Source organism: Bombyx mori, chromosome 28, assembly GCF_030269925.1.
Source record: "Bombyx mori chromosome 28, ASM3026992v2".
Classification (NCBI taxonomy): Eukaryota; Metazoa; Arthropoda; class Insecta; order Lepidoptera; family Bombycidae; genus Bombyx; species Bombyx mori.
In genome coordinates, this window is record NC_085134.1 from 7,522,882 (window position 1) to 7,537,942 (window position 15,061).

The window sequence follows — 15,061 nt, forward strand, 5'->3', positions numbered from 1 at the left end:
ACTAATGTCTTCTTTTGTAAGCTTCTTAATAGAAGCTTACAAAAGAAGCTGGCACCAAACTCCACACTTTGACAGACACTGCCGCGACGACACTTCAGACTATCGGCGACCAGGCCACGATCAATCTGCAAACGCTTAGCGATCAAACGTCAGCGGCCATAAAGAGCTTAGTTGAAAACATAGATTTGTATAAACTAAAGCAATTAGATTTTTTGAACGTAATCCCTAGAATTCAAGACCGCTTGCATCACGCCCCCAATCATTTCGAAAAAGCTAAAGCGATATTGGGAAATATTGAAAGTCTTACGGGCAAAGATTTGGTAATGGCTTTCGACGGAGATGTCCCTTGGCCTTTGAGAAGAAACGACGAAATATATAAAACTTATGTAATATAATTAATTCAGTAGCAATAGCAGCGTTATATCTAAACTAAAAGGCTGTTAGTTTGTGACTAACATTTAGCGATGCCTAAAAACGTACATATGCCATAGATTTATCGACCATAAAGACTAGAGATTCGGTTAACAAATCGTTTAATATGGAGAGTAGAATTAGGGAGGACCGTCTCTCTAAAAGGGAGCCAATCAAGGTGGCGCCGTTGTAGCAAGTGGATAGATGTTAAAAACAGCGCCATAAAATATTAGAGTAGAATACTAAATTACGAAGGATTAAGACGCTTTCCACGTAAATGGAAAAATTATTGAGGTTTTTAAATCTTCTATATATCTATATATATAAAAATGAATTGCTGTTCGTTAGTCTCGCTAAAACTCGAGAACGGCTGGACCGATTTGGCTAATTTTGGTCTTGAATTATTTGTGGAAGTCCAGAGAAGGTTTAAAAGGTAGATAAATATGAAAATGCTCGGAATTAAATAAAAATAACAATTTTGTTTTTCCTTTCATGTGTTCCCCGTCGATCGTATTCTTTTTGTTTGTTTGAAGTTTAATTTATATAAAAGTTTAGAGCTTTTATTTATCTATATGATACACGAAAAATATTAAAATTTCAAATCTAGCACACTTCACTCTGTTTAAAGACTTGCTATATTCATATCATTGCAATTCCTACACTAGCGCTATTTCGGTGTGTTTCAAAAATAGCTTACTGTTTACAGGTGAACAGTTTTTCATCTTGTCCCCTATACAAGATGGCACTCCTTACTTCTACCCTCCATATCGGATACAAAGTTCTCCGAACTATCTTCGAGTTTTGATATAACATTAATAATACTTCATCTGTAATGCATTGCATTTGAATATGCAATTTGGAAAAGGGCACATCTCTGAAAATGTAAAATGTTCAGGAAATGAAAAAAAAACTGAATATTTTCTAAAGCAGTGTAAAATTTAAAATATTAACCTTTGAGATATATTTTAGTGTTAATTAGCAATTGATTGAAAATTACTGGAATCATTATAAAATGGGTGTAGGTAAGCCTCAAAACTACGTGTATATGAAAAAACGTATTTGACAAAATATGCGACATATGCCTTTTTCGAAATTGTATATTCATTTGTATTTTGATCAACCAATGAAATTGAAGCTTTATGGCCATGAATTAAAGTAGTTTTCGCAAATGAAATGCCGTGGCTCATTGTCAGTTATTGCGTTATTTGACATTTGTGAGACGAAGTACCTTAGAGTCAAATTGGATTGAACTCGATAAACCTGCCATAAAATTAGGTACTTTCAAGATCTTGCTAAAATATTTATTGTATTTTTTTAAAATAAAAGGAACAATAGCCTAAAATTAGTTTCATTTGATATCCATTTTGCTAGACGAAAGTAAATTCACAAAATATCGTGACGTCATTAGGGGATGTTAAAAAAAATCGATTTTGTACGACTCACCTGTGAGACTTCAAATGCTTGGCCTCGGCCTGAAGATGAATATGGGCACCTCATTTTTCCGCAGCTCTCGTATAAGGGGGTTCGACGTGTGTCGTGAAAATTATAATTGGCGTAATTACTGGTGGTAGGACCTCTTGTGAGTCCGCACGGGTAGGTACCACCGCCCCGCCGATTTCTGCCGTGAAGCAGTAATGCGTTTCGGTTTGAAGGGCGGGGCAGCCGTTATAACTATACTGAGACCTTAGAACTTATATCTCAAGGTGGGTGGCGCATTTACGTTGTAGATTTCTATGGGCTCCAGTGACCACTTAGCACCAGGTGGGCTGTGAGCTCGTCCAACTATCGAAGCAAAAAAAAAGATCGGTTTGCCAATTTGAATGCATAATCCCACTTACGCATTAAAATTGGCACTTCTAACAATGCCTTGGGTTAGACGACGGCATTAACATCAACAGGTATCAGCAGAACCTAAATACCAAGTAAAATAATGACTGGTCTGTTTACATAATTAAAAAAAAAGCTCTCTTTATTCAATCTATTTATTTTCCGATACTCAAATCGTTCAACAGCTTATCGAAAACGTCATCGACGTCGCTGCTGCTCTTCGGCATGAAATCGTCCATCAGTCCGTTTTGGAAGCTCCCGAATTCGTCATTGGCTCCCGCGTCCGCCAGCCCTAGCTCTGTCAGGAGTGTCAAGTTGTCCGAAACGTCATTATTCTCGGACCTGTCAATGTCAACGGTGTCGATACCCGGGAGAAGCTGTTCGGTAGCGTCATTGTGCTCATTGTCGTCCGTCTGACGTTTCTTCATCAACTTCGCCTCTCTCGTGTCGTTAACAGACAAATCGTGGTACTCTTGTATTTCTTTTGCGTATTCTATATCTTCATCTTGGACGTCCTAGATTTTTTCAATTTAAAAAAAAAGTGTTTTGTTTACCTATTCGCTTGTAGGTGAGCTCACAGGCTCAACCTGAGAGAATTTAATAACACTCGCCCTAGCGAGAGCAGTGCTTCGCTAAATCTACCACCAGATCGGAAGCGCAACCCACTGAGAAGATTCGATGAGAAACTCAATGGGTTAATGAATATGTTCCTTCGAGCTTCGCGATTTCTTTTTAAATAAGGCAAGCGCGGCTTCGATCACATTACCAGAATCCGTGTTAGTTACATATCAGCAATAATAAACAGACTACCCACGCGGTTAGCATTAAACTACAGCACAAGGAAGACAGTAGGGGCTTAGCAGTAATACGAAATATTAACAAAAAAAGCTAGTCCTCATCAACATCATCATCATCATCAGCCTATAGCTGTCCACTGCTGGACACAGGCTTCTCCAACTGCCCGTCCAGCTCTTGCCAGCCACGTGTAGGTGTGCTCACCTTGCCAGTCCTGCATTTCATCTACCAATTCGTTTTCACCCAAGAACACGTTTACTCCAACGGTTATCGGTCCTCCGGGTAAACAGTCGACGTCGCCCTAAACACGTAATTACGAATCCTCCCGATTCATTAACGGTGCTTTTAGGTACCTCAAGCACCAGTCACCATCCTCGCCGAACCCGTCACTTGCGACGAAGAGCTCGACGAGTAAATTAGCCCATAGACATAGCCAACTGAGTTTATCGCCGGATCTTCTCAGTGGGTCGCGTTTCCGATCCGGTGGTAGCAGAGGCGGATTATCCGTAAGGCAAACTAGGCACGTGCCTAGGGGCGCGCGCGCGAGCTCAGAATTTTTAAATAAATAAAGAAAATAACATATCGACGATTAAGGACTAAATGCTGATCTATAATCTAAATGCATAATAGATTATTCCTATTTGGCCTATTTCCCAGAGCAGAGAGTAATCATGAATTTCGATGTTCGTTCTGTCGTCCCTCTTGATTTCTTCACAGTTATAACGTCATATTTCATTTGCGCATTAGCGTAAGTACAAGGGTCCTGGTCTACTAAAGTCTAGGGTTTGATGATACAACGTCATCGTAATTGCAAAAACAACTAGTTAAAGATTATAGTATTATGATGGCCATTTATGGCCGGTACAGGGACGCCCAATAAAGTGATTGCCTAGGGCGCTCTGGACCTTTAATCCGCCACTGGGTGGTAGATTCTGCGAAGCACTGCTCTTGCTAGGGACAGTGTTAGCAACACTTCCAGTTTGAGCCCCGTGAGCTCACCTACAACTTAGGGCGAAGCTGATATAGCCTCTCAACGCTATCAGCATATGTAAGAGAAAAAAAGGTCCTCTGGCTAATGTGGCCGGTCCATTGCCACTTCAGCTAACTACTCAGCTGTACTAAGCCGATTTCAAAAAAATAAAATGCGAACATCATTAGAATAGTCGAAGTTAATTGAATATGCATTATTAAATAGACTTAAATGGAACCTCATGAGTAGAAACAGTCTTCAAATAAATAAAAAGGACTATTAAAATTGGTTCAACTAGAAGGATAAGCTGCTCCATTTTTAAGTGGGTTAAAAACACTTACCTCACTAATTTGACCTGCCGATTTATACTGAAAACAGTTCTGCGAGAGGTCAACTTCGACTGGGAACAATGTAGAATTCTCCATTAAATGCTCCAAGGTTTCGCTGTAAAAGGTTTTTAAGTAAACTCTTTCATTAACGGCCTATATTTTGTTTCTATATTGGAGTATCCCAAATTTCAGTAAAACCGGATGTCTTCAACGAACGATACCGTAATATCTCCACAGCCTTATTCACGGAGACTTACTTGTGGTAAACGGCCAGTCCCTGAATGAACTTCTTGAGTTGATGGGCGACGTCCTGCGCTTTCTTATTCTCTAGAAGCTCCAGCTTTACCAGAACGTCCGACCTGAGTCTGGCGAACCTTGTTCTGGCGTCTTGGCGACAACGCAATATCAACCTGCAATTGTGCACGTAACAGAGCGAGGAAGGCCAGTGTGCTTAGTGCGAGTTTTGTAACGTTCTCGACAGCGTAAAAGTTAACTCAAATTTTGTATGCAACAGCTTCCTTCGTTTGCCTCTAGGGGCGCTGTTCCAACTTTTTTGAAATTTTTTTTATTGCTTAGATGGGTGGACGAGCTCACAGCCCACTTGGTGTTAAGTGGTTACTGGAACCCATAGACATCTATAAGTTAAATGCGCCACCCACCTCGAGATATAAGTTTTAAGGTCTCAAGTAAGTTACAACAGCTGCCACACCCTTCAAACCGAAACGCATTACTGCTTCACGGCAGAAATAGGCAGGGTGGTGGTACCTTCCCGTGCGGACTCACAAGAGGTCCTACCACCAGTAATTGTAAACCAAACTGCGTACAAACAAACTTTTACGCGATCGAGTTAAAAAACTCTGAACTAAGATCACTGGTGACAGTCTGACCTGATAATTTGTCGAAGCGCATGGAGGGTGCGTATAAATATAATATATATGTACATGTGGGTAGATAGGTATTGTCAAGCTATAATTTACATCTTATTTTTACAGTTTTTAATTAGTTCACACTGGCACACTAGTTTTTTTTATAAAAAGAACGTGAATGTCAATGTCAGTGATTGACTGGCCATGACGATGTTTCGAGTGCTTTTAATTAATTTTAAATAAAAGATTTTGGTGTTAAAATTAAATTCCACTAGTTTTCGCCTTACGATCCCATATACATATTATTATCTAAATTTATTGCTTAGATAGAAGAATAAGCATATGGTCCACCTGATGTTTAAGCCTAATCTTGAGATATGGGTTCCAAGTCTCAGTTCTATAGTACATCATCAGCCTGTATCTCTCCACTGCTGGGTGTAGGCCTCTTCCATAGTCCTCCCCAACGAATGAATATCGCCACAAGTCATTGGTCCTCCAAACAGGGTACGCCCAACCCCGCGCTCACCCCTAAGCCTCTATAGCATAGCGGCTGCCCCAATTTTAGTACAGGAACGCACCACTGATTTACGGCAGAAATAGGCAGGATGGTGGTGCCTAGCCGTGCGGGCTCACAAGGTACCACCAATACTTGAGAAGCGTGGATTATGGTATAGGTATGTACATTCTAAACACATGATATTCTATCTTATTTATGCATATATATGAGTATTTCTTTCATAAGCACAATAATTGCTTACATACTAAGAGACTATTACCTTAGCGCCCTCTAGTAAGCACGTGGTCAAAATGGAACAAGTACAGATGAAACTTGGCTTTGGCCCTTTGATTGGACCTGTTACTGAAAGTGCCAAAGTTAGCACTCTTTAATACCCACACTCTGCACCAAAGGCAAAGCCACTTCTGTATACATCTATGATGAACATTCGCGTTTAAAAATGGATGGATTGCGTGAAAGACGATATGTGTAAGTGGGGAGTGAGCGAAGAAATGCTATATGATAGAAGAGTATGGAAGGAGAAAACATGGTGCCTGGGAGGAGGGCAAGAGAATGATGATGATGATGATGATGATGATGGGCGTTCGCCTTTACCTATATTCATAATTCCCGGTTTCCACTCGGTACAGAGGCTCCTGCAGAGCGTTATACCCGTATTCCTCGTCATCCATCTCTTTGACCTTCAGACAGTAGGACAGATACTCGAATTTCGTGTCCGCGTATTTCCTTATCGTCAATTTGGTGTCCGGTATAGCTTTGTTCAAGTAAGTGCCCATGTCAGACAGGATCTGAATTTTACACCATCAAAAATTTGTTGGTCTACCTATTAACTGTAAATACTGCGTAAGCCTTTTTAATTTATTAAGTTTTTTAAAATTAAATAGTCCTAAAACAATTTCTCTCGTGCAAAACGATGGCATGTGTGTCTGGTGTATTTAAGCACTATATATGTTACATATAAGTACTGTCTCATCTTCCAAACTCTTAAGGATCACTGTATTACAGCAGAAATAGGGTAGTTGCATCTATCTGTATTGGCTCATATACTGGTCATGGGGACCGATACAGGATTGTTGGCATTGGAATTAGAATCTTAAGACCCCTTTCACGAGACCAATGAGAAGAGATATGGGTGCCAATAGTAGAGAAAACTTAAATAGCCCCAGTTAAATATCACCTATTTGTTAATATTTAATTAGTCTAAAACTTTTTAAGCCTAAAGGTTTAAAGCTTTTATACGATAAATCATTGAAAAAGTGAAGAAGTAATTATTGAAAAAAATGTGCGAGAGAAACAACAATAATTCTTACTGATGGTAGGGCCTCTTGTGAGTCCGCGCGGGTGGGTACCACCACCCTGCCTATTTCTACCGTGAAGCAGTAATGCGTTTCGGTTTGAAGGGTGGAGCAGCCGTTGTAGCTATACTTGAGACCTTAGAACTTGTCTCAGGGTGGGTGGCGCTTTTACGTTGTGGATGTCTATGGGCTCCAGTAACCACTTAACACCAGGTGAGCTGTGAGCTCGTCCACCGATCTAAGCAATAAAAAAAAATCCTTCGCATATTTCATTACCTAAATGTGCAATGTGCCACATTAGATATAGTTCAACATACCGGCTTTAGAGTTTTCAACATTTTAATGCCGTCTCGTTCGAGCAGTCTATGATATTGACCGAACTTCGAGAAAGCCTCGGAAGCTCTAGCCTGAGGCTCTCTCACCCCGATCGCCGAGAATATATCCCCGACAGCTTTGTAAGTTTGGAGTAAGTCAAAGTACGACTTTAACATTCTGAAAAGGGCCCAAAGGGTTACGGTATTTGAAAGATCCCCCACTAAATTACGCATGCAAAGTGCTCTGAAGCTTTAATAAGGCTTGCATAATGGAAGCCTGTTCTATTTGCATCAAGCGTTTGGAATGTGTTGTTTTCGTAAACGTTTAAACCAGACTCAAAAAATAATATCGTTTTCAAGGCAATAACGAGATTTCTTAAAACAACACTGTAACCAATGCCGCTAAAGTCTTAAGGGTGGAATAGCGGCTTTGGCTACATTTGAGACATTTAAGATTCCAACATGATGACTCAAAGTGGGTGGCAACATCAACCATTCCGTTAATATCACGAGCACTAGAACAAAAGTGAATATGAACAGCAAACAATCCATGCCTCTTAGAATGCTCCACGAGTCTCTTGTATGTATTCTCGGTTTCCCTCAGCTCGTCCAGTTTCGCTACCAGCGTGTCATTGCACAGTATAGCCCTCGATAATCCAAGGGCATCAGCGGCCCCCGAAGACATGTTCTCTACTAATCTGTGTTTCATCTTCTTCATGATTATATCTAGACTTTTCCCTTGTTTGGGATCGGCGTGGAGTTTGTTATAGTTTATTGTTACTTCATCCTGGAATTGTTTATTTTCTTTTACTATCTCACTGAGCAGTTATAGAATCATATTAGTCAGAATTTTCTGGTATGGTTTTTAATAAGCAGCATCTCAGTGAAACTTAACAAAGAATAGGGATGGCTGTCGTCTATCAAAACGATAAAAATTATCTTTGTAGAGGTACCAATTTTTCTAATTAAGCACGCACTTAACAAATGTTCACGAATGACTTCCATGATGAAAGAATAACATCGTATAGTAATTAAAGTTAAATTTGCCAAAGAATTGTATTTGCGTAACATAATTGAGGTTCACATCTCAAGCCTCAGGGTGAGTAGCGGCATCCGTATTAGTAATATCCCGAGAGCTGTGACATGTCCTTCTTCAAACGAGGCTTATGAAGAGTACTTAACGTTAGGCAGCGGCTTGGCTCTGCCCCTGTCATTGTTGATGTCCATAGGCGACGGTAACCACTCACGATCAGATGGGCCGTACTGACTACTAGGACAATAATAACAAAAAAGATAATAAATATAAACGTATTTTATCCTAATGCCCTGAGCCAATAGAGGAACCTCTCACCTTGGCCGACTGTATCATTTTCGCGACCTCAACTTTGGTTTTTCCTTTTACGGACTGCCCATTGACACCGACCAGCTCGTCACCGCTCTGCAGGGTGCCTTCCTTGGATGCTGGAGTGTTGTCGAATATCTCAAAAACACATAAAAGATACAAGTTCATTATCTTGCTACTCGACGAGATCAATAAGCATTAATGCCGGTCACCGTCCTCGTCGAACCCGTCGCCTGCGACGAAGGGCTCGACGAGCGAATTGACCCATAGATACAGACAGCCCACTGAGTTTCTCGCTGGATTTTCTCAGTGGGTCGCGTTTCCGGTCCGGTGGTAGATTCTGCGAATCACTGCTCTTCCTAGGGTCAGTGTTAGCAACACTCCGGTTTGAGTCTCGTGAGCTCACCTACACGTTAGGTTGAAGCTGAAATAGCCTCTCAAGGCTATCAGCATAGGTAAGAAAAAGAAAAACTTTACATTCTAACTTATTTAAAGGTTACCACATCACTGGTACGGTCCCTGGCTTATACCATACCTGTACGATGTAAAGGCATGGACACAATGGAGCTCCACCACCGATGCTGATACCTATCAAGTTCTTTTCATCTTTACTCAGCACGACGCTACCAGACGTCACGATCATACCCCTAAAAATGTTCAACGGTTACACCCTCGAAGGAACTGTTACCGAAGCTAAATTAGAGTATAGGCAAAGGTTTCCTTGAGCTTGTCTTTTGGCCGGATTTTCTCAGTGGGTCGCGTTTTCGATTCGGTTGTAGATTCCGCGAAGCACTGCTCTTGCTAGGGCCAGTGTTAGCAACACTCCGGTTTGAGCCCCGTGAGCTCACCTACAGGTCAAGGAGAAGCTGAAATAGCCTCAGCTATCAGCATAGGTAGGAAAAAAAAGAGCTTGTCTTCTTGCGCATTGCTTGGTTAAAGAACAGATTGTCAATTGTCATACAATGCCCGGGTGATGTCTTTGAGTTCCGGTCACCGCTTAACTCCAGGATCGATCCTTCAATCGTATTAAGCAATAATAGAAATTTTAAATTCACTGAACACTTCTTGATTACAATAAATAAAACATTTTGAACTAATCTCGTATTGCTCAGTGATTGATTTTATTTTTGTTGGCAACTTCTTCACGTGTATATATGAAGTATACTTATCGGCACTTTTTTTTTTGTAGAGATGTAAATACCTACGCTATGCAAATATTACTAGCCCAATCCATGAGCTTCAAATGGTCATGAGCTATGTACCATATTTATGAAATAGTTTTTCGTAGTCTTATTATGAAAAACCACTTCGCATCTAATATAAATAAAAAAATAAGCTGTTCGGTAATGAATAAGTCGAAAACAATTAAATTCTAGCGGAGGAAGTAACTAATGACGTCATTGCCAACTCAAAACGGCCCTGCGAAAGAGATAGCATGATATGCCCAATACACACTCACACACCCTTACAGTTAACTACGAAATATTCTTAAGTCAATTATATTTGTCGTTATATGAAAATTAATATGCACAATAAAACAAAGGGCACATCACTTTTTAGAATAAGTATAATTAATGTAAATGAGCAACTGTGGTAACTATGAGGGAATAAAACTTCTTTGTTATTTATTTACATTTTTATTTGGATAGCAAGCATTACACACACATATACAGATCTACTTTCTACAGTAACAAGCTTGGAAGGTGAGGAATTAATTAGATTACGTAGCATTTTGGGGCTAAGAAGTGCTTTCGTCGCAGAGGTTGAGAATCCCAATGCGCAGAAAGCGGCGGGAGCTTGAGCTAGATAGCGCTTTTCTTTCCACCGTTGTGCCGGGGGCAGGAGGGGGGAGCTTTCCCGACTCTTGTGATATTCAAAGCGGTAACCCACTTAATTACTGATAACGATATCATTTTACTTCGACGATACGACGAAAACCGTTGCGCAACATTGCGGCTTCATACGGATCGTGGCGATTCTTAATCTTAAAGCAGATGCCTAATTTTTAAATTATTCATAATGGATACTCCAAATACATTTGGCCTGAAGAAAATTCATGAATATAAGAGTAATCTTTGCAAAACGTAGATTCGTCCTTACGGTTTCATTGTGGAGGATTGGGCCACTGAATTTGTCGTTCATTTCACGGTGACCTCATCAACTCCGCTATACAGCCAAGCGATCCTACGGATGATTTCTTTTAAAAAACCGGTGCTGGCTTGGTGCTTACAAGACTACACCAGGAAAATTTAGCTCTCAAATAGTGAACGAGCGAATTATATCTTTCTCAATTTCGGCTCACATTAAATCCTGATGCTGCACCATATACCTCTCGCGTCTTGACTCGTTGTAAACGCAATCTGTCGTTTCTGAAGGCTCTGGGTCTTCTCTGTATAAAAAATATTATAAAATCTAGCAATTGTTTTTTTAGCGAGCGATTGCTTGGTGTGCCTTTTGAAGATAGTTTGGCGAACTCTTCTTCTTTTTCTCCACCTTATCCCACTAGGTGGGGTCGGTACAGCTAATTTTTCTCTTCCATTCTCTTCTATCAGCCGTCATCTCAACACCCACTCCTCATCTACATCTCCTAGTCACATGAATCTTCTCTCTACGCATCACATGTCCGTACCACGCTAACCGTCCTGTTATATAGTTTGGCGAACTAAAGGGTTAAAAGTTAAAAGAGCTAAGCTGAAGGAGGGAATGATTTGCTAACAGCTGCCCGAGCGCCCTAACAGCCTAACGAGACCTAACAGCTCAAGGCCAGCTACTCTGCAAGTGCATTTACCACCGGATCGGAGATCTGGCGAGTAACTCAGCGGGCTGGGTTCTATGGGTTAAGTTCCAACGGTTTTTTTTTTCAAAAGTATAATTGATGACATTACGTATTTTCTTACTCTTGATGGACAGAAGAGTTCTGTTGGCCTGCGATCTATTACGTAGAATTTACCAGAGTTAAGAAAAAGAACAACAAATAGAAAAATCAACGTCACTTCAAAGCTATGTCATCCGCTCTATCACAATCTGTCAGGACTGCATTCTTATAGCGGTCAGACTATAGTTGAATCTCTCTCTCCTTCTCACATTTCACTCTCCTTGTAATGCCTATATTCTATCTACCTGCCTATTTTTACAACAAATTAATCACGAGTTTAGGTTTGAAGGGGTAGGAAACCTCGCAGTTTCCAACCGTGTCGGTTTGCATGGCGTTTAACGGCAATCCATTTGTCCGAAATAAAAAAAAAACGCGTATTTGTTTTTTTTATAAGGAAACGCGTATACCTATGTTGATGTATTGAAAATACAGATTGTGCAGGGTTGCTATTTTTTTATTTTACTCTACAATCCTATTAGAGCTTCTTGTACTTTTTCTTTTTAATTACTTTTTAAAATAGTGCAGGAAAATAAATGACCTGTTATTTTCATTGACTTATTGATCCCTTGTTTTTTTTTTATTTTTTTATTATTGAAGTATTACTGGTGGCCCGGAGGCCTTTCCAGTTTCACCAGGACAGGTGGGCGAGCAAAGGCTCAGCCAGGAGGGGTGGGATTTGCTAACAGCTACCCGAGCGCCTCCGAAGGAGACCTAACAGCTCAAGAGTAGCTGCTTCGCGAATGAATCTACTACCGGATCGGAATCGCGACCCGCTGAGAAGATCCGGCGAGAAACTCAGCGAGCTGATTCATGGGTTAGGTTGCACGGCGAACTCTTTGTCGAGTACGGTTACCGAGGTCCCTAAGCCTGCTCCTAGTGTTAGAGCTGAAGGCGTCTAATGCAAAAGTTATTGGATCTGATGGATCCGTAAGGACGTGTCTAGGGCGTCGACGGTGACTGGCTCCTGCGTGATCAGGATTCGGGGTGATCCCTTGTGTGGTACACAGCAATGATTGGGGGATATCGTCCATAACTACTTACTTATATGGATGTGTCACGTTGTTTTGAGTTCCTTCAGTATGTATAGGAGCACTGAATTAAGAAAAAAAAACATGAAAAATATATGAATGTTTTTTTTTTAAATATACCAAATAAAAATACTTACTTTTCATCTATCGCCAGCAACAAATTATTATCCATTTCACATTCACTCGATATTCTGACGTGAGAAAAAATATTAAATAATTGCTTACATTAAACATTAAAATGAATATAGAATCAATATTGTTTTACTTATCAAATTATATAACAGTTGATGAAATCCGTTACATACGAATTCACTCTATTCTCTTCATACAATAGAGAAGTTAATTTATTTATGAATTAATAAAATTTGCAAGAAACACAAACAAAAAGATATTTAAGAACTCAAATCTTAGACGCAAAAAAGACGCGTTAATGCTTTACAGCATTTTTAATGATTTCATTTGCTATTATTATATAATTGCTGCTTTCAAATTCGCATATTAGTCTAAACGTTTCAAAATGGCCACGTTTTTTCTGAACGCATATTTACGTAACATAATATTGTGTTCACGAGTGATAATGTTCCATTGATTGTTAGTCATTCACTATCTTCATTGACACGGCACATAAAAAAATTTAGACTTTAAAGTATGATAGTCAGGGTCGGGTGAAAAAAAAACCAGAGAGATCAATGAAACGGTCAAAAAAAAAAACAAATAAAAAAAATTTACATTCGATCTTCGAACGTACACCGCGCCATGGTGTCGTGCAACAGCGGGTAAATCCTTGGATCGAAATACAGTTCGTTTTGCTGCCACATCGATAACGGACGAACTCAAACATAAGATAAGCTGAAACGGCACAGGAAAACACTGATAAACAAAACTTTATGCAAGGACAAGTAAATGTGACACGAAACAATGAAACCTTTTTATGTTGATTCTGTAAACTTTTTGCTGCGGAACAAAGTTGAAGAGATTTTTTCCTAATTTCGGGAAATTGTGTACGCATCATTTTCCGGTTTAAACTTTCGAAGGAGTTTTGTGCACTCGAGTTAAAAACAAACTCGAAAATATTATTATTGCTATATTCTGGAATTGTTGCTAAAGCTAAGAAAAAAAAAAGAAAAAAAACAAGCATTCTGCCTCATTGCTTATAATGAAATTAAGAAATTTGTGACTAATGTTACATTGAGGTTGATACGATTTGATCATATCTATGGTTGTGATTTTCTCGGTAATCACTGAAAAGTACCTGTAGCGAAGATTTTACGCTTTGAAAAAAAATAAGCAAAGCATTTAAAACAGCCCTAAGAAAATAGTTGGAAAAAATTCACTAACGAATAAAATTAAATGTAGTATAGTGCATATGATTCGAAATCTTTGTAGGATTGGTCCTGAAATATTCGAGGAATAAATGCTATTACTGTGACTAAAAAGATACTGGTAATTAATGTGAAAAATTCATAGTTTTCTTGTAAAGTCAATCATTAATTTACGTTACGATAATGATTATGGCAAATAAAAGACTAAGCTAGACTAATGATTACACAGTAAATATCTATTTTATATATGTACAAATTTTAAAACATTTTCCACTTTACGTACGGTACGTACTATTCGAGTTTTCAATAAATAAAATCTCTAAACATTATTTTATATTACGGTAGTTCGTGACATATTTAAAATAACATTACTTACATTTTATCCTCTTCAAATAAAAAGTCGTCTTCATATTCTTGCATCATTTTTACAATATTATTGGATTAATGTTTAGATTTGATTAAAACAGATCCGTGTCGTGCCTTTGGCAAAATTATTGATTTTAGCGCGCGCCGCGTTTGACGTGTTGAAATGTCGCTAAAACAGCACTAGCCAATAGGCGTCCTGTTTGAAAAAAATGGCGGCTGTTTTAAATGTAAAAAGTATTGAACTGCTGTTTGAGTTTATGGATTTCGTGTATATGAGTCGTCTATTATCAAAGGTGGCAATCTGTGCATTTGGACAAAAAAAATTTATTGATATGTCAATACAGATTGATTTGAATATAATCGTCTCCTTCAAAGAATACGGTTCAAAACCTGCATTAAATAAAGGTTAATAGTTAACCTGTTATTTATCTAAGATGTCGTTCCGAAGAGTTTTGTGACTGCCAATGGAATACAAAGTCAATAATTCGTTTTTCTGATTTACCAATCATTGTCCAAAAGTCAGATTGCCGGCTTTGATAATAGTCGACTCATATAGTCCCTTATGATAATTGTGTTTCAAGTTAGTAAAATGGAATATGTTATAAAATCTTAGTCTATATAAATGTATAAACTAATTTGGTATCCACAAATTCCAACGCCTTATTTATTTCTTTTAAATATTAAAATAAATATTAAGTGTTTTACATATGCACTAAAGGCGTTTGGTTTATCCATCACGTTTTGTTTCCCTTTTCAAGAGGTAGAGAGGTGGGCTGACGAGTTCTAGGCTCGCTTGCTATTTAG

At 39.1% G+C, this 15,061-nt stretch overlaps 1 protein-coding gene across 2 annotated transcripts; it reads right to left on the reverse strand.

The window, feature by feature from the left end:
• Positions 1-2,379: 2,379 nt before the first annotated feature.
• Positions 2,380-14,428, reverse strand: LOC101737711 (PRKCA-binding protein). Of its 2 annotated transcripts, XM_012697724.3 has the most exons (10): positions 14,268-14,428; positions 13,299-13,418; positions 9,202-9,313; positions 8,676-8,804; positions 7,879-8,111; positions 7,328-7,502; positions 6,310-6,503; positions 4,590-4,742; positions 4,345-4,447; positions 2,380-2,753 (listed from the first exon to the last, which is right to left on the reverse strand). In XM_012697724.3, the coding sequence occupies exons 2-10, from the start codon at positions 13,385-13,387 to the stop codon at positions 2,394-2,396; spliced, it is 1,548 nt and encodes a 515-aa protein (XP_012553178.1). In that variant the 5' UTR covers positions 13,388-13,418; positions 14,268-14,428; the 3' UTR covers positions 2,380-2,393. The 2 variants fall into 2 exon arrangements, with proteins under 2 accessions (XP_012553178.1, XP_004923470.1); XM_004923413.5 differs by lacking the exon at positions 13,299-13,418 and having other exon boundaries at positions 14,268-14,423.
• Between the last annotated feature and the right edge of the window lie 633 nt (positions 14,429-15,061).